This window comes from Aptenodytes patagonicus, chromosome 2, assembly GCF_965638725.1.
Source record: "Aptenodytes patagonicus chromosome 2, bAptPat1.pri.cur, whole genome shotgun sequence".
NCBI classification, from domain to species: Eukaryota; Metazoa; Chordata; class Aves; order Sphenisciformes; family Spheniscidae; genus Aptenodytes; species Aptenodytes patagonicus.
Window position 1 is genome coordinate 164,332,226 of NC_134950.1, and position 27,627 is coordinate 164,359,852.

The window sequence follows — 27,627 nt, forward strand, 5'->3', positions numbered from 1 at the left end:
TCAAGTCTCCTATATCATAGCTTCAGCATTTGTGAAAACAAAGACTTTCAAGTCTGTGGACACCTGGTTTCACACAATACCTTCACGTACACGACAAAGCAACAGGTCTGTTTGGCAACTGGAAAAAAAAACCACAATTGCAGCACCTGTAAACATATGCAAACTGTTCCTAATCTATATATCTCAGCTATGGGTAGCAGTGACGACGCAGCAGCATGGAGTGGGCTGTGGGTGATTAACCAAGTGGGTGGCTCTTCCATTGATCTCTTCACCCTGCTTGTTGCCCAAGCAAAGTAGATCCCAGCTAAATCAAATGTATTTACCCACACCATAAGCAGACCCCCAACTGAGGCAGACATGCATGGCCACTCCACTATTCTGTGGGCCCTTGCATACCAAATTTCCTCTTGCCTATAATCCCACTGTGAGAAATGTTAAGGTTTGTAGCAACTCTTTAGAGCAGCTAAGGAAGAAGTACTTCTGTGGTACTTGTGTGGGTGCGGTGCCTTTCCTCAGATGGTTTTATTTTTTTGTTTGTGGGGGTTTTTTTGCATAAAGTCAGCTATCATTACAGTAGCTGAGGCTGTCACATCATGAGGTTGAAAGTAAGAAAGACTATCAGTAGATGCAAGCAGTGAGGTGAAGATTCTGTACTAATAATCTCAAAGCCTGACAACAAGAAAGTGGATATCACACACTGACAAAATAAGCAGATGCAATCAAGCAGCTGCACCCTTTACAATAGAGCAAGTTTTTCATCTTATCTATTTATTGCAGACCCACTATTACTTTTCCACTTAGCCAGGCACTCTAGCTCCCTCAGGAAAGGTATGGAATTGGCATGAAAAAAATATGAAAGAAAAGATAGAAATAGGAAAGAATAGAAAGAGAAAAGAAAAAATAGGAAAGAAAAACGTTTCTTACTGTTGAAAAATGTATCTGCTTCACAGCTTTATGGACGAAATATGGGATTCTAATGTAATTCAGGAGCTCAGAGTTATAGAGAGTGAGGCAATAGTTTAAAGATTCTCCAGCAGTCACAATCTGCCCAGCACGCTGCAGGAACACAGCCATCATCACTTACTTCCTAATGACAAAGTCATGGCTCATCTCTGTGCGCCACACCCCTGCCCCATTTCTCATTCTCTGGAATGAGAAAAAAGCGTAACACAAGGGGCTTATAGTATATTGTACTTCTCTGACACAATTCAGTTTTTTTAAAAAAAAAAAGCCTGCCTGATTTAATAGCCAGAAGGCCAGATCCTCCCCACCTACATCACCAGCAAATCAGCCAGTTTGGCAGAACTCACTCTCAGTCATTCTGACCACTTACTGCAGTACCAAGTAGCTCCCAGGGGAACTAAATGTATACATATATATGTGTGTGTGTATCAACTGTTGTCATCACTTTGGAATACAAACTTACCTGAGGTCTGAAAAAGAAGAAACATGCGGAGTCCCTAAATGCTGCCTCAAAATCGCTGTGAAGCTTTTGTGCTTCCTGCAAAACTCCCTGGGGGAAAAAAAAGTTTATCTTAGTGTATCCAAGTGAGTCTTACATGGGAGTTCACTGCAGAACACAGGTGGAGAAGATGGTGGTAGCCTTTTGTATCATAATTCAGTGTCTGCAGCATACTCCTAAGATGTTGAAGACCCAGACTGCTCTTTTCCACAGCTCCCACTTCTCAGCAAGATCTTCCAGCCGTCAGAATATAAAGTGCTCAGTCCCACTCCCATGCATCTCCTACTGCAGCTGGCACACTGAGCTGCAAAGACAACTTTCAATGGGCCAGTGAGAAAGTAAGCATTAATTTTACTCCTTACTGATGAACATCTCCAGAAGGCAGGAATCTGGTTCTCACTCAAGGACTGCTTGTATTTTTCCATTTAAGAATCCACCTATCATTACCTACCTTCCTCGAGCTCAGTATTCTTGATCTGTAAGGGAGAGAGACACCCCCTAGGCAGTCCCAAGTCAGGCACCTGGTCTCAGACACATCTTCATCCATCGCTTCCCGTTGGCTAGCCCAAGTGCTTCTTCCTCAGCCCACAGGCTTCATCATCCCATAGGCTCATTACACACAGGAGAGGTATTGCCTCAGGCATGCTGACATGCCCTCTGAGCTTTCTGTCTTCACTTACTGTGTGGAGACCTGCAGGACTTCGGTCAGCTGTTTGGAGTCACTGCCTGATGGCCAGGACTTTGTTTTGAGGCATTATTTCACTTTAACCCAGTGCCTGAAGCTACTGGGTCTATTCGAGTCCTCGGTCGTGTTTTCTAAAGCACTTGTGCGACCTCAGGTCCCCAGAGTAACTTTCAGACTGACTCATTGAAAATGCTCTCTACAGCCTCCAGTTATCTCTTCAGGCCAAGAGGTAAGCAGAATTGAAAAATAAAAGAGGGGAGGGTATATATTTATATATGCACATAAACATTGTGATAATATTTAACACCACAATGAAAAAGCATAGAAAGATATTTTACAAATTACATAAACCATTAAGTTTCTGAGTACAAATGAGGTACTCCGTGATATAAACTAAGGAGGCATTTCCCTTTCGGTAGATGATTCTCTAATGATCCACTGGTTTCTCTTAGCAGTGCTTTGAACTAAGTGGCAGTTCCTCTATTTGGAGGTAGTGAGGTTCAAACCATGCAGAGCTTCACTAGTTAAAAACTGTTCTTTTAAACTGAACTATATGCCAAACAAACAAGAATATAAAAGATCTTGACCATCACTTGACAGTTTCTTCTAAATTCCCCTTTGATGCCCAGTTTGGAGTCCAGCACTTGTGAGCAGGTAATTTCTTCCCCATCCTCTCCAAGCAAACTCTAACAGGGCTGTCTTGTCTCCTTGCAGGTGGCAGGAAGAAATCATCACAAAAAGGAAATCCTATCATAGCCCAATGAGCATTATTTTCAGCAGCTCTGTCTGTTTAAGAGTCCCTGCTCCTACATCATTCCTCCTTGTACCTCCTGGGTTGCTGCACATAAATCAGAGCAGGGAGCTGAGCTGGCTAACCCCCCCACCCCTTCTTTTTGAGCCAGGATTTTTTCAGCCAGAGTAGCTCTCCCTTTGCACGTCACCACATGCCCAAATCCTTGTACCAGCATAGCAGAAGGAGGAGTAAGGGAGTGGGAAGGAGTGGCTGGAAGTAGGAAGAGGTGAGGGAGCAGAAGGGACTGCTTCAGTGGGTCTGAGGCCCGCAGCCTAAAAAAATAACTACCTCACTGGGATCGAGTACTGCTAGGGTGCCCTTGTGAGGATGGATGTGCTCTCTCCCTGAAATGCTTCACCTGATGAATCTTTGTGTGCTAGTGAGTGTCTAATTCACTGTAACGGAGATCTACCACTGAATGCACTCATTATTTTCCAGCGCAGACTTACCTGCTAACAGACAGAGGGTTTCAGGCAAACACCGCCAACATCTCCTTCAGTGTGTCAGCCTTTAGGCCTTTGTATGTCTCTAACTTTGTCGTAGGGCACTAAACAGATTCTCACCTAAAGCAACACTGCAAGAGCGCATACTGTTGCCTGCGGATTTCACACAGCCTACAGCACAATCACAGAACCTGCAAGCAGCTCGGATATATTTAGTATCCCACATTGTCATTATCATCCTGCAAAAGGGGGGGGGGGGGGGGATAAAGAATAGAGGCAGATGATAAATGCACAGCTGGAGAACATCAGCAGACATCTCAGCACTGGCTGGGCCTGGTTCACCTCTTGTTTAACTGAAAGAGAGTGGATGACGCTGAGAAAAAGAAAATCAACGTTTATTTCTCTTGCCATAGTCAACACCTGGCTGCCCCTGTGAAGACAGCGTTATGGTAATCTGCCAACCATCGTTTTCTGCGCCGAGTCACTGCTGCCACTGAGGGCTGAGCATGCTGGTGAGAAAGGACACAAGTCAAAGAACTGCCTGTGAAGAGGGGAGCACACAGCTGCTACCTGGCTTGAAATACCCTACAGGCAAAGCACAGCAAGACAACGTGCCGTAAGGACGTAAGAGACTGATCATAAAAGGTGATAAAATAATACAAGAAAGCAGTGGAACAGGAGTTCATCTAGCCATACAAAGGTCAATGCATAGTCATAGGTAAGCAGAGATGCTTGTAATTAATGATTTAAATCACAGTTGTTGGGTAATTACCTTGAATTGTGAAATGTGATTATTTTTTCCAAGACAGGATCCCAAGAGAAAAAGGACAATATTGAAAATGTAGATAAAGTTAGAATTCTACCTCCAAAAGATACTTCCACAATCGCTCAAACTTATCAGGACTATTTCCCCTTCCTTCTCCAGGCCCCTAATTTATGTCTGCATTAAAACAGCAGAGCTGCTTGCAAGGGAGGCAAGCTGACCTTTTTTGTGTTCCCTTTCACTGCTCCTGAGACTCCTCATCTATCTAGCTTTGTTTAATTCCTCAGAGGCACCTCATTTCTTGAGAAGGTGGAGAACACTTGCTCATACAGCCTTCAGGCTATAATAATGGGTAAAATAAAACCCAGATACCTTTTTTTTTACCTCCATGCTAAATTTGAAGATAATTTTGGGGGTTGGGGATTACACTAGTGAAGGCTTTTGTCTGTCAGGGCTTGCTTTGCCAATGGCAAGAGGGAAAGGGGAATGGAGAGAAAGATTCTGGTTATTTTATTTAAAGCTATTTTTGAAGGAACTATTGGGTTCACTTTAGAAGGGCAGGCAAACATGACAGTCAGCTGAAGACTCCAGATTATGGGGTGAGAAGAGCTTTTCTGGATCCCCATAACTCTGTCACTCTCTAAATAATCCATATTATTCTTAAACTCAGAAAAAAATTCACCAGTTTTAGTGGCTGTTGTGTTCAATTAGAAGCTGTGGTGTTAATCTCAGAATCCCAACCATATCAGCCCCAATTTCCCCTCTCTTCTTGCAAACCAGTCCTGTTCTTTCCTAGTGCTCTGTTCTCAGCACCCTTAATACCACTCAAACCAGTGGTTCCAGTTAAATGATGCAGATATTTTGCAGACGTTTCCATGTTCCACTCTCCTCCTACAACTGCATCTCTTCCTGAGAAGCAGATCTTCCAGTTAACATAGACACAAATCAGTTTGTGGGATGCCAGCAGCAACAGAAAGATTTGCTGGAAACTGCAATGGTCTCTCAGAAATCCAGGGACCTTTGTTGATGGCTAGATGCGTCAGAAACCCTGCTCTTGATGCATAGGATCCTTGTAGTCATTTTGAATACCACAGGTAACTTCTGAAACATGGACATGGAGAGGTTCCCAGAAATCCATGGTCATGGGCTCTGCAGCTCCCACAAGTCTGCTACTACTTCCCAACTTTCCATGTTGTCTTAGATAATCTTCTTTGTAATCGACCATCCGTTTAATAAATCCAAGCTAGTGCTTGCGTGCAGGTCTTTGGGAAGCATTGTAACACATTTCTTGCTGCAGTTGCTACCTCGGGTGAAATGACTCTTGTTGAAACTCTGCTGCTGTCAGAGGATTTATACAGAAATTATTTTAGCCTACAGATCTATCGCAATTCCCTCACAAAGGGTAGAAACTGTCCTGTGTTGGGTCAGGCAAAAAACCATTTTGGATCACCTCTGGATGGCCTAGCAACAGGGTGTTTCCTTCTGGACGCTTTCATTTCATGCTTCAGAATTTCAGGCTTCGTTTTTGAGACCATAAATTTCACAAAGGAGAAATTAACCTTTGAGATTAAGCAGTACTTCGAGGCCTCCCTGCAACTGGCTCTGTGGTCACTTTTGGCCAACCTAAATACAGGCTGCCAGCATGAGACAGTCCTGCCCTCTCTCACCTCTGGCTTCACGTTGCCATCTCCGCATCAGGGAACTGAGCACCAAAACCAAAGGCAGAATCCTTCCTCTTAGCTCCACCAGCTCCCAGCTGGGTCGCAGGGCTGAGCTGGTTCAGTACACAACCACCAGCACAGCCCAAAGGAGGCAGCAAGAACATGCAGCCAGAGAGGGAACACGTCTTGCAGGAGCAGCTTGAATTTATGTTGTTTTAAAGCAATCAGGCAATTGCCTGCACATTGAAAAATCTTAAATTACTAGGTTTGTTTTAGTGAAGTGCTTAATTTTCACAGTTAATGCTTCAACACATTGCTATTCACTACTGCACTGCTTATCAAAGATTACGGCAGTGAAAGAGGTGACCATGTTTTCAAGTTCTACATAATCTGAGAAAGTATGTCAGAAACCCCCATTTGCAGAGAAAGAATGTTATCGTATACTTTTTTCTCCAGAAACTACCATTACCAAACTCAGTTCTAACCTTTTTTTCAGACCTTTCTGTAAGAATTCTCTTTCTGTAAACTGTCCCTCAGCAAGTTTGTTATGAACATGCATCATCAGAAAATTCAGGCCATCACTGCTTATGTGAGTGCACAGTTCATACAGTTGATGAAAAAATTGTGGTTTTTATATATATATATATTTAGAATTCATTTTCTGCAGATATACTTGAATGTTCACTTACAAATTTGGCGCTTCAGTGAACATTCCCATCAGCGGCTTATTGTCAGAACATTTGCAGAAAATCAAGCATTGAAATAGGTATGAACACAAGCAAAGTGAATACACTTAATAATTAGAGAAATGCTACTTATCCCGAAGTGACTTTTTGCACTAGTGTCAGGATGCACCAAAAATAGGAAATCAAAATGCAGGGTGATGTTCCCAAGCCACAACAAGGCTATTCTGTGCTACCCTAGCATAACATAACCTCAGATGGCTATTTTCTTTTACAGCAGTAGGAAGAGGTTTCCCATCCTAGGGGAGTTTCAGGATTTCAAAATCAAAAGAGCAAAGTCTTGTTCTCTAATCCACCAGTGAGTCAACGTGAACATTTTTTAAATGTTTCATTTCAACTATGGCCCTTTTTCATTCAAATATCTTAGTATAATTAACTTTAAGATCTATCAGAAAAATTGTCTCACAAGACAGTTTTCACACTGAAATTGCTAACCAATCATGTCTCAACAACTTTCAGAAAACCTCCCCCTGAAGTTTTGAAGATGAGAGATCCATCCAACCCATTTTCATTCAATCAAAAGAGATTCCGCAAGAACTTTTTGTTTTCCACCAGTCTGTATTCTCTGATAGGAAAACTACTGATTGGTAAACTCTTGACTGACTCTATTCTATGTTGCTACCATGACTATCTTCCATCATCATAACAGAAGAACCATGAGTATGCCAGATGAACACGGATGAAGCACGCTCTCTTTGCAACACTCCAGATGTGTAACCTCATAAGAGTTACTGCAAGTTGCCTTACACAAGAGAATCTCTGAGGCTGATGTAACATACATCGTGGCTGATACAGCTTTCCATAGTACCAGAAGACAGAACGGCTTCTGACAAAGCCAGTGCAAAGCCATCTTTGATCTACACCCATGGTCACAGATGTCCAGTTGGCACAGATGCAAGACACTTCTAAGCAAGAAAAACCTAACAGATCTGGGGAGGTCACAAGCAAACTCACTTGTGACTCTTCTAGCTGCTGTGTGGAAACAAAGATTACAGAATCAGAGAAACTAGAATAAGCTCCTGAAGGCCATCTGAACCAACCTCCCACTCAAAGCCAGACTATCACCAACTCTAAATCAAATCAGCCATGGCTGTATTTGGCTGAGTCTTGAAAACCTCCAAGGATCGAGATTCCACAACTCTTCCAAATAATGTATTCCAGTGCTGTACTATCCTCCTACTGAAGAAATTTTGCTAATGTCCAGTTTGAATCTCCCAAGGTGCAAACTGTGGCCCTTGCCCTCAAATTTGCCCTCAGGTTCCGGTTCTCACAGTAAGTTCCCAGTCTGTATTGCTCCATGAGGTTATTCTGCTCCAAGCAGAATAAGGTACCAAGCTTCACACACCTTACTGAATGCCTTAAGGTCCAATCCACAAGTGTTTCAAAATCCCTCTAGACTGAAGCTCTATTGTTCAGTGTCCTAATCGTTTCCTCTAATTTAGCATCACGTGTAAGTTTTCTGAAGGTGTGTTCTCACTGATCAGAATGAAAATGCTGAACAATATCAGCCCCAGTATCAACCCCGCTGTACACAACTACTAACCAGCCACCAACTGGGCATCAGGCCACTGGTAATTGTTCTTCAAACTTCATGGTCCCAGGCAGTTTTCAACTGATCTAACAGTCTATTCATCTAACCTATACTTCCCCAGCTTCCAGATAAGAATGTTGTGGTGTCAAACACTTTACTGAAGACAAGATATATTGCGTCTATCACTCCCCCTTCATCTTCTTAGCCAGCCATTTCACGCAACCAGGTTAGTTAAGCATGATTTACCATTGGTAAATAAATCCATCCTCACTCGTCCTTGCCATTACCTTCTTGTCATTTGCATGTTTGGAAATGGATTCCAAGAGGATGTGCTCCATGAAGAGCATACTTGAGCTTTAGTTGCAGTGGCAAGGCCAACATCATACAACACCTAAATTTATTCACAGATATCCAGATATTGGGGTATGACTGGTGCAAGCGCAGCAGTGTAGGTGTAGTCAGGTTAGCCCAGACCCTACAAACAGTCTGGCCACAGCAGCACAGCTTTACTGACCAAGCTTATGTTGGGGCTTATAGCCATGGTGAAACAAGACTGCCATAGTAAATCTGTCATCAGTACCAAAGATGGCCAGTCACTGCAGTAAATATACCCCAGTTCTTTCTAACAGATTTATGTCACAGGCCGTTCAGACTAAGTTGTGAATACCTCCTGGGTGAGTGCACTGTCAAGCCCCAGTTTCAAGACAACAGTCAAAAACGAGGCATTCCTTGAATAGGGTCTGGAGTGTCATCACTGAGGTGAAAGTGTGGTCTAGCTCGAACAAAAGTTTATAGCCTTCTATAAAAACATACCTTTTTCTATTACTACCGGTAGCAGATCTGACAGCTGTTATCTGTCTACTTATATTTTATGCTTCCTAATTCTAACATACGATGGCACTTCACTTCCCAATATCCAATTGACATTCTTTTGATGTATCTTTTGGGCTAGTGCCTAAGTACATTTGCAAATAGTTTAGTGCTCAATTTAAGGCTGAATATATTCCCAGAATTCCTTTGGCAATCAATTATTTATTACTTACAAGTGTTAAGATCAAAAAGAAAAGAAATAGATGTGTATTTCACGCTGACAGGAGGTCCATGGGGATTACAGAAAACAGAAACTTTAATGCTAGATCTGTGTAAAAAGGGTAAAATGGGGATTCCCTAGTCAGTGTAAAAAAAAAAAAAAAGAAAAAAGAAAAAAAGGGAAATGGCCTGGATTATACAGTTATTCTTCTCGGGCTTTATCTCATGGTTAGAAATGCACGCTCGAACTATACCATTAGTTCTCTGTACTGGTACAGAGAACTGGTACTCTGTACCAGCAAATTCTGGTTTGCTTTGGGCAAGGAACACCAACCAGTTAGCTTAGACTCAGTGCCAGCTACCTGGATGCATCTTTTACCAGCGTACCCAGGGTGGCATACATAGCTAATTAATTAAAATACTGATTCATTCCTATTGACAGGCCTAGGATTTGTGTTAATTTTTCAGCAAGGTCACACTGCCTGCATGGCTTCTTTGTCATGTTTGTAAAATCTGGGGCTTGTAAGGGCATCAACATTCAAGCAAAGGGGAACTCGCAAGAGTAGAATTTAGAAAGATCATTCATACTTCATTGAACAGGTGAAGGTGGAGAACATTTTCACAAGCATGTTTTACTGGGGCAAAATTTGCATTATTCCTGTCAGTGGGGTACGAGCAGTGATGGAGGTTCACAAGGTCAAAGAGGAGACCTCTCCCTCTGTGGGCTGCAGGACAGAGCACAAGTACTCAAAACGAAACTTCATCTGTAGTCACCGCTGGCTATGAAGGTGTCTTTACAAATCGCGTGCTCTTCTCTGTAAGCCTTTTTTTATTTATTTATTGCTAACCTTAAACTGTGCCCCAAAGACAAGCAAGAAAATACCCCTGGCCAGGTCACCAGTACAAAACCAGTCCTTACCTGTGTGATTAATGTCCGAGTAAGGAGTACCTGGCAGCTTCGCAATGAGCCAGTGCAGAATTACTCAGACAGAGTGGAAGAAGCAGCAGGAAAAGAACAACCTGGCACAAACAAACACAGAGTAATTCCAACTCAGGAATACGAGCTGATAAAAGGCAACCTGCAGAAATAAGAAATATAGACATAAATACAGGTGAATGGCTACACAGAGCAAGTTTATTCCTGATGTAACTCTGCAAGCTGAAATGTAAAGCAGAATATCCAGCAACCAGCTGTGAAACTCCATCACGGATGCCAGAACTTACTAATGACCTGGGCTGTTTTTTTCATGGCTAGCAATCCATCTACCAATGGACTACATTCTTTTCTCTTTTTTTTTCCAGGTTACACAGCAAATCTATCACTTTCTCTGAGGTCAGTGAAATTATAACACCCTTGAAATTTAAGTTACTTATTTCTCAAGTACACAGATAAATTAGACTACCATAAAACTGAGATGCATCTAAAGAAAGTGGCAGCTCTCCAGGTAAAAAGAATCAGCCATCTGCTCTAAAAAAAAAATCTAATAAAACCCAGTGACAGATCACTTCACTCATTGAGAGAAACTTGGAACGGTGGGGCTGTAACCAGCCGCATGAAACTAGAGGAGTCACACAAGAGAGGTTGAAAATAATCTGACAGGCAGTTCATCATTTGCTTTGCCACATGCAGATTCAACGTCTACCTTAAGTCTTAATTTCTACTGTTGTTGTTGTTGATGTTTTTTTTATTGCTTGCTGAGGTCTACTTACAACTTCAGCTGGTAAACCTTTTGGATTTTGAGCATTACTACACAAAGGAGTAGATAAGACAGAACTAGAAACGAGACCCTTCTATTTTGTTTCTTGGAGTGATTTTTCTGTTTAATGACTTTTCGGATAGTCAATTTGTCACGTTTGGAGTGAAGGTATTTAAGTCTAGAGGTTAATTAGAAAAACAACAGCTGACTTTACTGAAAGAGTTTAATTCAACTATACGAACAGAGAAAAACTGTTTTCAACCTAAAAGATCTGTTTGGAGCTGGTTTGTGCTGGAGTGTCACCCACACAAATCTTGTGAGGGAACATTAAGTGACAATACGCTCAAAATGATGAAGCTTATGTTGGAACAAAATCTCTGTGGCTGAAAAAAAAATTGCTTAAAGGAGGAAACATTTACATTCCAGTTGCTAATTTAGCTATTACTTAATTAAATATAAAAGTTTGATGTGTTTTTTGCAAACATCTTCACACAATCTAATTTTCTTGTCACCACATTGGTTTTCTTCATGCTTTTCCCTTTTGTTTAAGCTCTTACCTCAGGCCTTATTCCAGGGTAGAGTGTTAATTCTTTAGGCTGACTCTGTATTGTAGACCAACTGGCAATTTAAAGTTAGGACTTTGCTTCTTAAAAAAAAATTGTTTCTATAAACAGTAGACTTGGTTCTCTACAGCCCCGGGGCAGCTGGGCTAGTCCTTCCTTCCCCAGAACCCAGCCCAGTTTCCTTCTGTCGGCTGAAATTAGCAATGATGAACATATGAACGAATGAGCAAATACCCCCAACAAAATAATAAAAAATCATTTTGCTCAGGGCTGCAACTCCACTTAAAATACCTTCCTCTCTTGCACTGTCATTTTCTCTCCCTACGATGAAGGTCTTAAACATGTGCAGTAGAAAACACAGCATCCCAGTGTGGAAGATGCTCAAAATCAAGATTGGGAAAGAGGAATTTTCTCCACAATACACATTTCATAAAGATGAAGATGCACACCCCTAGAGTCTGATCTTTCTGCTATTAGAAAAGTCATTGCTCTTGCTGCTGAATTGCTACATAAACAGTGCCTGTGGCTCAAGGGGCACCCTCAGGCTCCCCACATGCCAAACAAAGGAAGACTAATTTTCTGCCTCTAGAAACAGGAGTGCTGGGGCATAGAGTCCCTGGATAGTATGAGCTACTTACAGCTAGACTGCATTAAGGAGGATTCTGCACTAAGGAGGTTTCTGCTATTTAGGAAGGAAGGGTAAGGAGCGGGTAGGATCCTGTACTCTTGGATCACACACTATCACTCAGAAACACTGCAGAGAAATGTGAAAGAATGCGATGCTGACTGCTGAAGTGCAGAGGGTGGGGGTTTAGATAGACAAAGATCTACATAAGGCTGGTTTGGGGTTAAAGTTTGAAGTGTGCATCATCGCCAAAATCTAGCTTTTGATCTGCAAAGAAGAGAAATGATAGTACTGACAAATGAAAAAAGCACAATGTGAGTCTTTATTAAGGCAGAGTGCTGTCAAAGTAAGAATCAATTTTCTAACTTCATAATGCCGGCCACACTGTATGGAGCAAATGAATGCGAAGGTAACATATGAGAGGTGGCTACAGCAATCTGCCTGTCAAGGCGACCAGTGTATTTGATTTACACGTTTCTAACTGTTATGTACTAAGTATGTCAAGCAATTAAATACCTTTTTTTTTTACTGCTCGGGTGAATTCAATGTTTTTACCTTTTCTCTCTTGAATCTTTGTTGCCATTGAACTGTGATACTTCATCCTGCATGAGATTGTAATACCAAAACTGTGTTCACCCATGCAGTAGAAGAGCTCCCATAGGACCCTACTGGGATACGGGCAGTGGTAAGTGATGAGGTAGGAGTGGGTTTCAGTCAACTGGCATTTATGTGTCCTGTATATTTTATGTCTCCGAATTCAAGTAGCAATCGCTTTTTAAAAATTAGTGCAATGGTTTTAATTAGAGGAGAACAGCAACAAAGAGCCTGTAATTAAAACAAACAACAAAATGATGTGGTTGATGCAGTGAGCAGTGTCTTTGTCATAAGTCACAGCAAGTCCCACTCTACTCTTGGGTTAGGTTCAATTGTCAGTTAGCTTCAAGGGCAATCACTTCTAATTAACAAGTCTTTTGAACTCTTCCAGGGAACACGGCCCAGACCTCTATGGTACTATAACAATAGTCAGACACGCAGCTCTTAAGGTTGTCTGTCCCTTATGTTGGCTTCTTCCAAAATGTGAGGCAAAAACCTCCTTCAATAAAATGAAACTAATAGTATTGTAGTTGCATTTGTGTGCCATTTGTCCCCCCACAGCCATCCAAGTCTTTCTCACTAGAGAACTAACCACCTTCCATGCTCTTGATAATTTTGCACGTGTATCCATACACAGAGAAGAAGGAAGGCTACTACAGCTGTCCAAAGAGACCATCCGCTTTCTGTACTTCCGTGAGCAGCATTAGAACTCGACACTGAATGTACTGGTTTGAGTTGGGTTAGATGTGACTGACCTTGCGGAGGTGGCATCCATCTGAAACCTTGAGTTAGAGTCAGGTGGCAACAACAAGGTGTTTTGAACAGAGGGAGCAGTGTATTTTGGGCTGAAAGAGGGTTGAAAGAGTAGACAAAGCCACCACCTCGCATCTGAGGTTAGATTTTTCTGATTTGTGGTGTATTCAGGACCAAGCTAGGAGAAACTCTTTTTATATAGACAAACATGATTTCTTTGAAGAAACAAAGAACTCTACTACCAGTTTCTCCTCCTAACTGTAAGAACGTGCAGTATCACCAATAACCTCGCTAAACCCAAAGGGATGATGTCATTACTGCTCTTTGATATGCAGATACGGGGAGTTGCTATTCTTATCCTACTGTTTTTGCATTTAGTTTATGGAAAACACAAACAGGTTCTCCACGTTTTCCCGTGCTCGTCTCTCTCGCTGCCTCAGGTTGCCCAACCGCAGCGGATGGGCCGTGGTCCTCAGGAGGAGCAGGTCCTGCTGCCGGCCATGGGCGCACAGCCGCCCATGCGAGGGACTCGCTGGGCGGTCGGCTCCTGCCCTGGAGCATTACGCACCACACGAGCCCAGTTCGTTCAAGGCACGTTATTTAAAATATTCCAGACCCCTTTTAATCTAAGCCATAATTGATAGCTGGCTTTTGCAAAGAGCAATTTTGCAGGCGTCAAGAGTTTAATCGTGGCCGCGCTGATGAGCTTCCCTTGAGTCACATCTACCCCAGTGTCACAGATGAGCATTCCTTGAGTCACACCAACCCAGCCACCTACCCCCGTTTCATCAGGAGCATGGAAAAAAACCCACAAACAGGTCCTTTAAAAAACAATAAGTAAACACCCGCCTCCCTGCAGTGACCGGTCCCTCGGGAATCCCAAGCGGCGCTGGGCTGGCGGGCACACCATGAGCCCGAGGCGGGACTCGAACCTAGGACCAGGAGCGCGTGGATTCCACCCCACCCGGGGGCTGAACCACGCATGCGCAGAGCCGCCGGCCGGCCGACTGGGCGCGGCGGCGCAGGTGCCGGGGGGGGGGGGGAGCCCGCGGCAGCGCGCTTGCGCAGTAACCGTTGCCGGCCTGGAGCGGGAGCTGCGGCCCCCTCCCCCAGCCGCGCCATGGGTGACGCGTTCCGGAGGGCGGAGTCGGGCACTCAGGTGAGGCGCTGCCCCCCCTCCCCCCCCCCCGGGTTCTCCTCAGCCTGGGGGCGTCGGGCGCCGCCTTCCCGCGGCGGCCGTGCCCGGGCGGTCGGGGAGGGTGAGGCGAGGCGAGGCCGAAGCCCGCAGAAGGGGAAGCGCCGGGCGCTCCCCTCCGCCCGCCCCGATGGGGGGGGCGGCGGGGAGCGCCCGGCCACCGCGGAGCCTCCCGAGGGGGTGGCGTGTGAGGGAAGGAGCGGGGGGAGCCGCGCCGCAGAGCCGCACCCTCCCGCCTCCGCCGCCCTTCCCCCTCCCGTCTGCCGCCGCAGCCGCCTCCCCTGTGTCCCCTCCCGTCAGCCCGGCGGTGCCCAGCCCGGGGCCGGTGCGGGAAGGCACTCCCGGGGGTGCGCCTCACGCTGAGGGGGGTGGCGGGAAGCGCTCCCGGGGTGTTCAGTCGGCCGTCAAACGCTTCGGTTTGGCTGGAGGATTTTCAGCGGGTGGCTGGCTTCTGGCTGAGGCAGCCGGCTTCAGCCGGGATAAGGGTAGGGTGGGTCTCTGTCCCGCCTTTGTGTCCACGGCTGCCGCTCTGGGACTGGGGTTGAACGCCGCCGTGGCGCTTCCTTGCCGCACGGGGGGAGGTTATTCAGGTGTTTCAGTAATTCCTTTATAAATGTTTTCTTCGCGCTCTCCCTCCCGAACGTTGGAGTGGATGCGGTAAGAAAGAAGAGCTGTGAGGAAGGTTTGGTTTAAATAAACGGTATGGAAGGTGGAATTGCTTTCCTGTTCTTCGGAGAAAAGGGTTTTGAGTTTGGGGGTTTTGTTGGTTGTTTTTTTTTTTCCGCTGCTGGATGGTATATTTGTTAGTGACTTCTTGCAATCAGCAAGTTAATTACTTGGAGAGTGGTGTGTTACTGTATCAGAATATGCTGAGTAGTGCACATAAAAGCATAGAAACGTGTGATAATATTTATTTCTTGTTAAAGCTCCGTGTTTTTTCAGTGGGACTTGATTTCTTGAGCCCTTTTGACACTTAAAAAAAAAAAATAGTAATAGCTGTCCACTATCAGCAAATACACCAAATTAAGGACATGAGTTGTGCGCTGTGTCCAAGTGGGTACATGCGTTTATTTGCCCACATGAGCGGTGCCAACAGGGAGTGCACACGGCAGGACAACCAAACCTGAACGAGGGAGGAATTGATAACCAACGGGTTAAGAAAGGTTAACGTATGAGTACATCGTCCAGAAAAAAATGGTAAAAGCCCTAGAAACAGAAAATACTTAATTTAAAACAATACTTCCTCAAATAGCCTCATGCCTAAGATCAGATTCTAGTGAGGGTTATACTGAAACTGCAGTCTTGTACTCTTATTATTGAATATAATTAATACAACAAATTAGAACTTCTCGCAAAACACCTTTGGTATATCACAATAAAATAAATGATAATTTGCTTGCGTATGTCTTTGTGCCCGAAGTTTACAAAAGCTCAGTCAGAGTGGTTATAGTGGTTGAAAATTAAATTTTGTCTCATACTCCAGATAGGTTTGTATTTGTAAATAGCCTGTAGGTTAGCTCATGGCCTCTAACAGAGCTGGAGTATTTAATTTGAATTTCTTTAACATTCTAATGAAGTAATATCTCATTCCTGACAAGACCTACATGTATGCTTACATTTATGCATAGCTTTGTTGAAACCAATCTAATATAAACATATAATGTATTAGTCAGTGGGACTGTCCATATGCATATTTCTTTATTAAAAAGATGAAATTGATAAATTATAAAAGACATAGTTGAAATATTTGAGTCCCATCAGCCTTGTCATTAATGAAATTTAACCAACTGTTGCCTAGCTCTTGCTGTACAGCTTGTTTTCTACACGTAACTGCACATATGTGCAGTTTCTTGCTAGTATAATTACACTTTTGAAGAACACCTAAGAGCGAAGACCTACCACTAGCAGGTTGCTAAAAGGTGGGGGTTTTGTGTAAAAGAAGATAAAAAGAGCATTATGAAAGAAGAAACGAGCATCTACGGTTAAGTTATAGAATCTGAAGTCTCTAATACGTGATTTGAAATTGTTTTGGTGGGTTTTTTTCCAAGCTCTTCCCACTCAAAGGCTCTCTTCAGCGGTGCTGTGCTGCTGTGTTCTGTAAGCTGTCCGTGACAAAGCTTGACGTCCACCATCCAGATCACCCTTTAAATGCTGTAGATTTCCCCTCCCTCCTCGTTTTACAGAAGAAAATGTGAGAAGGCAAAATGGAAGTGCCTCCCCTGGAGCAGAGCCAAGGTGGCTTTTGCTGATTTGGAAAAAACCTGTGTTGTCCCCATCTTCAATGTCGGCAGAGGTGAGGGATGCCTGTCTAGTGTCTCATCTCAGCTTTGCTTCTGTCACTTCTGCTGTAGCGTGGACAAACCTTTGTTAGATTTGAAGGAAGATCGTTAGCTGTTTCTGCCAGGAACCCCGTTGCTCCCAGCGTGACACTAATGAGGCAAGTGCCTTTGGAGATTCTGCTTCAGAACTCGGAAGTAAATACAAGTTTGATAAAAACACAGGTGCGCTAGCATCGGTGAATTATCATAAATTACCTACATGAGCAGTGCTCAGAGTAAGCACCTGTAGTTACTTAAAATGAATATATAAACTTGTCATTTAAACAACCACAGATTCAAATTTTAACGATAGCAGTCAATCTACCGTGTATCTCCAAAGCTCTAGCGGTAAGCTTAAAGAGGTGATAGTCTAAGAAGAGACGGGGGCTCATTGTTTCCACAAGAAATAAACTGCAGAGGATGTATTCGTTAATGTAGAAATAAATTTGGGAACTGGAGGCTGCAGAAATGTGTTTAGACCAGCAAGAGCTGTGACTCCCGGCCCCAGCAGAGCCCATAATCAAGCTCCTGTGATCGCTGAGTGCTGGAGCCATGCTTCCTTTGCTAAGAAATGAAGAGCATCAGAAAGCAGCAGCCCGTGGTGGTTTTCCTGTTTCTCTCGACTTCCACTGCCAGACGAGGGGGTGAGAGATTCCCGGCCCTTCTCCGCGGCGGGTGCAGCCTCTACTCACTGGGGGTCGGGGCCAGGCGCAGGCAGCCACTCGCACGGGCGGGCCACACGTGTAGGGTCTGCGATGGTCCTTTTGGTATTTGCAAGCTCCTGGTTTATGTGCCCCAAGATACGTTCCTGTATTCTTGTGTACATATGTCCATCTGGATTTTTGCTTTGTCCAGGTCACAGAACCCTACTGGTTCCCCAAATATTCAAGAGTTCACTGAGTGAGAGTTTTCTGTGCTGTACAAACGTGTGAAATGTAACGGGAGGATCCATAGGTCGATTCAAGTGTTCTTGTGCCCCTTCAGTGGACGTGTCGGAAAACTCTCCTGAACACGTGAACAGGCAAACAAAGGCAAACACGCTGACATTTTGTTAATGGAAGGGATTGTTAAAATGTCAATGAAAATGTCACACTTAGATTCCCATTGTGACCACTTGAAGTAAATTCAGGGCTGTTTAATGGAGTTTTATTCTACTATTAAAGGCAAACACACACACAACACTGCTTAAACAACTTTTAAGACAATTCAGAGCAAATGTTGCTCATTGATGTGGCAGGGAGGAAAGAAAGATAAGGCAGTGTGTGTTTAAAGGTGTGTGCTCACTGCTCATTTGGTGACTGGCTTTAAGGAGGACGGGATAAAACTGAATGGGATTTGTTTTGTTTAAATCTTTAAATGACAGCTGGGTGTCTTGGAGAATGAAATATTTGACACCAGGGTACGTGCTCGGGCAACGCTCTGAGCATCCTGATGGTGTCCTTTCCCGTGTGTGCTAATGCAGGTAGGGAATAGCAGCTCTAGCACTGGGTGAAACGTTCATTCCTGGTTTACAAATGTATGCCAGAAGTACAAATAACACAAGTTACGTGAATACCTGTCTACTTGCTATGCAAATACCTGTCAATTTAAGAAATTGTCTGTGAACTTTGGACTAATTTGTTTTACAATGGACTTGCTTTACAAGGGGCTTTGGAGGAACTTACTTTACAAATTCGAGCCTGAAAGGTTCTTGCAGAGCCACTGGTGGCTAATTACTTTTGATCATTCTTAATCCATCCTATGTTTGAACAAGTAACTATGATATAATAGGATTGTAGTCCAGCAGAGTCCTGTATAACTTTTCAGATGAAATGTACATGGTTTTACTTATAAATGCACAGAGAGACTGACTCAGGAGACTAATGATGGGTAATGTTTCACCTCTCAACAGTAGTTTGTTGTGGAGGTGATGGTTATTACAAATGACCTTCTTTCCCTTTGTTCTGTCAACTGGCAGCAGTGCTGTATACCAGAGGCGATCCCTCTTACTAGTCTACCTGTGCAGCTTTTTCTTTTTCTTTTTTTTTTTAAAGCTTTATTTCCCCTAATGTATATCCACTCCTTATTGCCATTGAATCTGTTTGCTAATTGTTTGTAAGGATGGAACCTTCTGTTGCTGTAGTCCAGACTGTAGGTTTCCATATGTATTTATGAAAACATTTTAAAAATCAAACTAATCTTTTGATAGGGCTGTCATGGAAAACTCCCAGCTCTCAGAATCCTTTAAATTTGATTCCCAAGGTCCCTTATTTTGAGTTAACAGCATGTCTCTTCTGTCTTTTCTTTAAAAGCTACTTGCACGACTTGAGGGCAGAAGTTCTCTGAAGAATCTTGAACCTTATCTGTTTGCTGAGGAAGGATCTCCTGTTCATGGTAAAAATGTACCTTTATCCCATTCATGGAAAAATGTTGATGTAAAAGTATTCTCAGAGCAATATGACAGAGAGAAGCATACAAGGAGATCTTTTTGCCCTGGATCCAGGATTTTAATTGTCGATGTAGTTTTATGCAAATGAGATAAAATGAAATAATGCAAAGTCACCATTCCGAACATTATTAAATGGACTTTAAAATACCTATTTTATGGGTATCAAAACACAGGTGTAGGTGAGTGAATACCAAGCACGTTGTTCTGTTTCTAGTAGTTTGACAGAAATTTGTTCTAGATTCTGTCATTTAGCCTTTTTTTAATCAGTGGTCTACAAAACCACCACAGTCATAACTGCAGAAATTTGCAAAGAACTCGAGGCTCAATAAATAGCAAAGACTTTAGTGCTATGGAGTGGTCTGGATCAGTTAGGAAAAGGGGCGTGAGCAAACAGTATTTTTCAATAAAGCCAAGCCATCGAGCCATTTGATCTTGGCCTGAAAAATCCTGATTATACTTAGATGGAACTTTGGAAACAATTCCATTATGAACATAGGTGCTAATCAGCTGAATGAGTTCGTGGATGATGTTAGGATCAAAACGGCTTATGTAGACCTTCAGTGAATAAATGAGAATCTCAAATTGGAGAAATTGGGCTATGTCCTGGTGACGCCGGTACAACAAGTTTAAGGTAGATTCTTCTAGCAAGAAGTTTTAAGATCAAGATCAGATGTTTTAATGAAAGAAATTCCTGAGCTAAACAGAAATTAGCACACTTAGTAATTCCTTGATTATTCAGGAAGTCAGACTGGTTTTCCAGATTGTGTGAAATTTCATGGATATCCCAATGGAAGAGACAACTCTGATTACACAAAACTAGAAATATATGGTAAAAAAGGAGTATGAATGGCAAACTGTAAGGATCATGCTGTGAGGTACTGCAGTTATCGAGTGTATGTATGAATGAATGGATTTCATATGAAAAGTACGTGGCTGCAGTGGTTATCGACATACTTGTCTGCAATTTGAATTCCCACAAATTATAGAAGGTTCAGAAGAAATAGCAGAAAAAGCAATAAAAATAATCAAGATAATTGGATGAGAGATGATGCTTAGGCTACAAATGCGGTCACTGTGAGACTATTCGTGTATTATTTTGCAGGACTTGAGAATACATTAGGGGTTTAGCGATATATGATTCCTGCCCCTGAAAGTTTCAAATATGATATGACAAAGATAAAGGGCAGAGAAATACTGGTAAGCCAGTGCAAATGGAGCAGAGAAGATTATTTAAATACTCTCAATTCTGAACTGCTTTGTTACCTGCAAGAAAAATTAAGAACTGGTCGTGAAATTGGTATATGCTTCACAAGGCACCTGAAGCCTTAACAATTTTTTCAAAAGATGAGGTATTTTTGTTTTGAAAAATGCAGTGGTAGAAAATGCTGATCTTTCAGTCTATTTTTTTTTAATGAACTTTATACACAAGAAACAAATGTTTGAGACTAAACTGGCCATGTTCTGGTAGAACAGACTACAAGAAGCCTTCCTGGGGGTCAGTAATTGCCCTTGCCGTCACAGTCCACAGCGTTACATAATTCCATTCATCAAATTACCAGCTTTGATCTCAAAGCTATGTTAGGTTGTTCGTGTCTGTCCAAAGACTGTTCCAGAACCTCGGTTCTGAGATGGCTGGAAACCTTCTAAATTCGTCACTGGTTTCTCTGTGCCAACATGGTCATTGAGCTTCTGAAGCACTTCTCTTTTCCTTCTGCTTTTAACAAATGGCATCAATTATTATCTGTATTGGTCATGCTGTTTGGCTGACGCTAGTGAGGTTGCATAACGTATTAGCACAGCTCTTTAGCTTTACATACATAAGTGGACTTCACCTTTTATTACATTTTTGCTTTGTCTTTTAATACCACAGTATTTATGTGAGTCCATGTGCTATTTTGATGTGTGTTCTCATTATTCAGTCTTAAATCCCTGTTGAAGACCTACCTCTCCATTTGTCATGAACTTGACTTTTAGTAGGTCACTGTGGAATACAGTAATACATTGCCCGTGAAGTCCGTACTGAGCAGCTCTTAATCTAAAATGCTATGATTAAAGCAATGCAAAGACCTAAATTACTCTTTTTCCGGATGGTATTTGAAACAAACATATATATGAAGTTTCATTAAACTATCCAAAGGTTACATCATAGTTAAGTGTTCATAACATGTACGTCAGAGTACTAGAAAATAGGAACAGCTAATGTAGGTACTGCTGTGATATTCTAGTCACTGCTTCTAATTATGATGGACTTGCATATTTAAGAACACATATTACATACCATTTAAGGACTGGAATGGAGCAAAAGTGACACGAGCTTTAAATAATCTTCCACTATTGCCAGTCATATTTCTCCTATGCCACTGGTATGAAGGTGTATGTGTCAGTATAAAGCTCTGATGTTCAGCAATAGTATGACACCCAGCATTAACTTGGAATAAATATTAGGCCTTTCTACTTCACTTATAAATGGTACAAATATTAGTGACAGCTTCTGCACAGTATTCTAAATTACTAGTCCAGTAACTTCAAGGTATCTGATGATGTGAAACCTGCAGAGCTATTGCTGAGTATTCTAATAGTAACTGAAGCATCAGAAAAATAGTTTAACCAACATTTGCTACTGTAACGATTACAGACAAAACTTAAGGCTCTTCTCATTCAAAAGATAACACTGAATTGATGACCAGGACTGAGCACAACGTTTCAGTTAAAAATGTATTAGTGCTACATAAACCTTTAAGTTTATGCAACATCATTTAGTTTATCCCGTATGCCATTGCGTAGCAGTGGACTATTGTGCTCTTCAGTCTGACCGTAGTGGGCCAGTTCAAGCTATTGTCAGCCAAGCAATGTGTTGGTTACTCCTTAAAATGTACTTCTTGAATTTACCAGTGCTGAATTTCCTATGAAATCATTCTGCTCATCCATCTTGATCTGTTAAATCTTCACAATCTTAAGTCTTTTTTAACCCAATTAGTTTGTCTTCTACATGTTTTGCCAAGCTAATGGAACATTCATGTACTGCTGTTTTTAACATTGGGCAACACTAATTCTAATAGGAAAATTTCCCACTAACTTTCTTCCATGTCAAAGTGTCTGTTCTACTCTGCTTCTCAGACTGTTTCCATCCCATAACAGTATCTCTTTCCTAATCCTCTTTTCAAAGTATTTTGATGTTAATGGATGATGCTAGTACTTGGAATATCACTTGGAATATCGGAAGATCACCAAGTTTCTTCCATGACCTGTTGTGAGGGTGTCAAAGGCTTCTTGAAAACATTGCTGGCCACACTTCCTCCTCTGCTGTGTCATGGTTTGTCCACTCTGATCCAGAAGGATGAATTTCCCCTCTTATCTTACTGTAACAGCCTGGTTGCTAATTTAATGAAACCCTACGTTTGTAGATGTTGCTATAAATGGCTTCTGTTTTGCACCCGTTCTTCCTGTGGGCAGCCTCTCTGATAATCATGAAGGCACAGAAATCCCCAGCTCTCTTGAGGTTCTCTTACAGTCCAAACTGTTACTCTCTTCAGAGTAACTTAAGTGTTTTGGTCAAACTACAACCCGGATGTGTATCTTGTTCAGCAATACCGGACAAGCTTTGAAGGGTGCTTAGCTGTCTTGCCGTTGAAATTTATAAACCACTACCACAAAAAACCTCCTAAGAATGATTTTTCATTCAACTTAGAATTTTTACTTAAATAAATTTGTTAGTTCTGCTAATAAAAGCTCATCCAATGTTATTCTGTGCACCTAGTCCAACTCCCCTGCCGTGGGCAGGGACATCAGCAACCTGATCTAGATGACCTTTAGAGGTCCCTTCCAACCCAAACTATTCTATGATTATTCTATGATTACAGCCCCCTTATGTAAAGTTTTATAGGAGGTAACACACAGACATCCTGATAAAATGTCTTCAAATGGATAAAGTCAAGCATTTATTTCAATTTTTTTGAATCATTACCAAACAGTAACTCAGATTTGCCCAGTGTTGCTTCTGAGTGACCATACAGAGTTGCTGTTTTTTCTTAAACAGGTCATATTTTGCCGTAAAGGTAGGTGAAGCAATCTGTATTGCATATTGGCGCAGTTCGGCTATTGGCCTGGATTCAGAACTGCCAGTCAGGGTGGCAGAAGTCTTATGCCGGTGGCAGGCAGAAAATACACTTTGTTCCTTAACAAGAGGTGCCTTACGCAATTGTTCGTAAATATTTCAATAGACTTGAAATATGAGGGAATGACCTACCCAGCACATTTAGGAGGGGTTCTTCCAAGCTGGTATCTTATCCTAACGGGGAGTGGTTATGTCACTGGCACAGTCTGTGTGACAGCAGAGGAGCTGCTGGCTGGAAGCAGCAGAGCTGGATGTTGCCACCTCTGAACAGGAAGAGAAAATGAAGATTTACGTCATAGGAAATGTAGGTGTCTTTCATCTCAAAAGCGGGGAGAGCCATTCAGAACAGATAAGTAAGGGTTTGGGAGGCAATCAAGCTTTTTAATAAATTTCAAAGTATCAGAAATTCATAAAAACGGAATTGCAGTTGTGGAGCAGCGGGGAATTTCATTATGGAGAGGTGGGCAGTCTGAGTGTCACTGAAATGGATAGAATTGTCGCATCAGGTGTAAATTGCTTTCAATGCTTGCAATGGGTAAAGTAAGAGCTTAGTTTCTTCCCCACTACCCTCCGCCCCTCATCCCATGCTGCATCTTGACATTATACGCACTTATGAACAAGGGCATCCTCTGGAAGTTGAGTAGTGACTTGAAAAAGCCTGTTAACTCAGGCAGGCACCAACATGTTTAAGTAAAGTTGCAATCAATTCTCTACTCTTGCATCCCCCCTCTGAAAAGCTGTTGTGCCATTTGCACTTGCCAAGGCCGTAGAAATCGCTCACCTTCCTGCAATTACAGTTGTGTGATTCTCCTTACTGCATGTCTTTACCCTTCTGCCTAAAATCCAAAATGTCATAAATAAATGATCCGGTTTCCTAAATTAGAAATTTATAAAGAGCAACTAATAAATTAACTTTTTTTAGCGTCTTCCTCTGATATAATACATAAGGAGACTTTGGAAAAGACTTCAGAGTATCTTGCATTCACATCCAACAAAAGAACTGTTTTCCTAGAAAAGCATAATGCTTTTTTTAATTAACATTTTGAATTTATGTGATATGTATTTTATTGACCCACGTGGATCAGGCAGTTAGGCCGAGTCCGTTTATGAACAGAGACCCTTTGCCTCAGACGGTAGAGCTGTTGCCTGGAGTTCAAGGAATCCGAGTGTCCCCCTTGTCAAAAGAAGCAGTTTCATATTATGATCACTCCAGAAGAATAAGTGCTAAATAAATACACGGGTGTTCTCTTTACCGGTGACAGATCCCTGTTGGTATCTTGTGACATGCGCAGATGCAGAACAAGCATACAGCAGACATGAAATGCTGAAGGACACTCTGTGCTATAAAAATAGATGTGCCAACATGATTTGGACCTCCAGCATGTCAACTTTGTTTTGTTTTGCTTGTCCCCTACTTTTTTATTTATTTCTTAATTTTGTGCACATAGTGTAAATAGATGGTTTCTTAGCCACTTTTGTGTCACAGCTTCCTTTTCAGCCTTCACCTACCTGTAACAATAGATGAAATCCAGTTGCCAACCTTTTATTGATACCAGTGTCCTAGATGCTATTGGGAGGGCGTTTTTTCAACCTTTGTTCCCAGTTGATTTTCTTCACTTTAGAAGCCTTTCTTGAAAATTGAAATTTCTCTTGGTAGATGCTAATGAGGATTTAAACAATTTTATGAATACCGAACTTTAAAAAAATGCATTTTCCAGTTAGTGGAATAGTGAATGTTGGTTCAGTAAACACTGAAAACTGAGCCATAAATTCTCTGACAGCTTGCTGCTTTGTTTTTGAACAGGAGATGTCATTGAATTCCACGGTCCAGAAGGAACAGGAAAAACAGAAATGCTTTATCACCTAATAGCCCGCTGCATCATTCCAAAATCAGGAGGAGGACTGGAAGTAGAAGTCATGTTCATTGATACAGACTACCATTTTGACATGCTTCGTCTAGTTACCATTCTTGAGCACAGATTGGCGCAAAGGACGGAAGAGATGATAAAGCAGTGCCTGGGAAGGCTTTTTCTTGTGAACTGCAATAGTAGCACTCAGTTACTCCTCACTCTCTACTCCTTAGAAAACATGTTTTGCACTCACCCCTCTCTCTGCCTTTTGATTTTAGATAGCATATCAGCTTTTTATTGGATAGACAGAAGCAATGGAGGGGAGAGTCTTAACTTGCAGGAGATGAATCTGAAGAAATGTGCCAACTTTCTTGAAAAGCTTGTGAGAGAGCATCACTTAGCCCTTTTTGCAACAACACAGACACTTATGCAGAAATCTACAAACTCTGCAGAAAGCTTTTTTCCTTTAAAACTTCAGCATGAAACTGATGCAGACTACAGACCTTATCTTTGTAAATCATGGCAACAAATGGTAACCCACAGGATATTTTTCTCTAAGCAATGTAATTCTGGCAACAGCAAAGGTTTTACAGTCATTTCTTGCCACCTCAAAAGAAACCATGTAGTTAAACGTTCATTTAGTGTTGCAGAATGTGGAGTTCAGTTTTAACTTCAGTTTGTTTTTTAAACGTGTAGCAAATCCTGGTGCTTAAGGCCTGATTAGGTCTAAGGAGTGCTTGGTACCTTTTAAACTAGTTGGCTGTTGCTGGATGATTAAGAATTTTTGTCACCGTTTTCTTAAAATTTAGTGAAGGGCAGGAAATGGTGAAATTTTTGTATTACTGTAGATGTTCAGTCCATCACTAGCAAGGAACGTTGAAATTCCTTGTTTGTGCTTAATGCATAAAGAGATTAAATCAAGAAAATGATAACCAAAGTCATTTTAAACTCCTAGTATCCTGCAGTAATCTAACCTATGCGATATGCAGCCAAATGCACTGACTTCATTTCTGGGTCTTACTGCTTTCCACTCCTCCTCTTCCAAGCTGCAGAAACAGGAGTCTAGTTGTCCGTGGGGGAGACTGCAAAAAGGCAAGTGTTCACTCTCTATAAATACTGGTCTTGGTTTATTCCCAGTAGCCTAGAGCACATGAAATGCATTCAGGACTTTGCCTGAAGAAGAGGCTTCATTTTCACAGCCTGTTAAATAGTGGCAGTCCCGACCATGCTTCTCCGAGCTCGCAGCCTGTCTGTGTATGTTAGCATGTGCTTGGGGAAGCAAGCATTGCAGGTGTTTTGACCCTTACAAACATCGGGGTTTGCAGAATCTACAGCTATCGCAGAAATGGAGGCCTGATTTCCATAACTGAAGGAAAGCTAAAGACCCAGCTCTGCGTACCTGTGAGTTTGCGCTGCGTGCAGCGAACAGTTTAGCCTTTGAAAATAATGAAATGTGGGTTATGGGTTGTTTGGGGGGGGGGGGGGGGGTTGGTTTTTTGTTGGTTTTTTTTTTTTAAGATGTATGCACAGACAGAACTTTTTTTCTCTGCCCTTCCTCATTATTCCCTCCCACTTCTATCCCTCCCCCCACTCTCTCTAAGAAATCCAGGAATGCCATGCCTCTGGTCTTTACCAATATGTATTTGCCACATGTAGAACATTTGCAGGATTTGGCATGCAACATGTTGCAATTCTGGCAAAGAAGATTCAGAACTTATGGGAAATGCCCTACAGTTCTGGCAAAGAATACCATATTATTTATTAACCTAGAGTGCCCTTTGAAAGCTTCAAAGTGCTTTACAAGAAAGAAAATTGCACACAGTACATTATTTAATACAAAAACTTACATTAGCTTACAAATTTAAATTACTCAAACAAGGTGAAAATATTTCTCACAGCAATATTCGTTCAGTCATGTTGCAGAGCACATTTTATAGTTTAGATTGAACAGATTATTAACAAAAATGCATATTAAGAAGATGTATCTAGCACAGTATCTTTTTGAGGAAGATGCCTAAAAAACTCTATTGTGAGACACTTACCTTTTAATTTCCTGACTTCTGAAGCCACCTTTTTCAAGCTGAACGTATATCTGGATTCCCCGCTGTGTATAGTTCGGCGTGCGTTCCCAGACTTCTGTATGTAGAGCTAGGAGTGTGTATCTCTACTGTTGTTTCTAAAATTTGGCATCTCTGTGATTTGGCTGGATTTTTGGAAAGACAGTGAGTGTCCTACCTCTAACGGCAGCCAGTACCAAAGGTTTTGGGAGGAGTGTGAGAATAATCAGTTTTCGCTGGCACAGCCTCCCACAGCATGTGCCCTGGGGAGCTCCTGACCAGAGCCTGCGGTCGGACCAGTGTTTGATGGCCATTGGGCAGAC

General features: G+C 42.2%; 2 protein-coding genes across 4 annotated transcripts in view; one reads left to right on the forward strand and one right to left on the reverse strand.

Annotated features, from left to right (window-relative positions):
* Positions 1-14,436: 14,436 nt before the first annotated feature.
* On the forward strand, positions 14,437-26,667 carry XRCC2 (X-ray repair cross complementing 2). Of its 2 annotated transcripts, none has more exons than XM_076331951.1 (3): positions 14,437-14,501; positions 19,147-19,228; positions 25,202-26,667. In XM_076331951.1, exons 1-3 carry the CDS (start codon positions 14,463-14,465, stop codon positions 25,915-25,917), a joined length of 837 nt encoding a protein of 278 aa, XP_076188066.1. In that variant the 5' UTR covers positions 14,437-14,462; the 3' UTR covers positions 25,918-26,667. The 2 variants fall into 2 exon arrangements, with proteins under 2 accessions (XP_076188066.1, XP_076188067.1); XM_076331952.1 differs by lacking the exon at positions 14,437-14,501 and adding an exon at positions 16,751-16,830.
* The window catches only part of LOC143157214 (uncharacterized), a 55,687-nt gene continuing 43,645 nt past the window's right edge, over positions 15,586-27,627 (reverse strand). For both annotated transcript variants that reach the window (XR_012994745.1, XM_076331953.1), the window contains 2 exons: positions 23,530-23,660; positions 15,586-17,860 (listed from right to left, as the gene is read on the reverse strand). Coding sequence is in view for 1 of the 2 variants with exons in the window: in XM_076331953.1 (XP_076188068.1) it covers positions 23,586-23,660 (75 nt within the window). In the remaining variant the exon portion in view is untranslated. The remainder of the gene's footprint in view (positions 17,861-23,529; positions 23,661-27,627) is intronic.

Excerpts from the sequence above, each read along its gene's own strand:
- XRCC2 (XM_076331951.1), top strand. The coding sequence starts at position 14,463 with ATGGGTGACGCGTTCCGGAGGGCGGAGTCGGGCACTCAG. Across the intron at positions 14,502-19,146 it reads GGGCGGAGTCGGGCACTCAG|CTACTTGCACGACTTGAGGG; the intron begins GTGAGGCGCTGC and ends TTTCTTTAAAAG. Across the intron at positions 19,229-25,201 it reads GGAAGGATCTCCTGTTCATG|GAGATGTCATTGAATTCCAC; the intron begins GTAAAAATGTAC and ends GTTTTTGAACAG.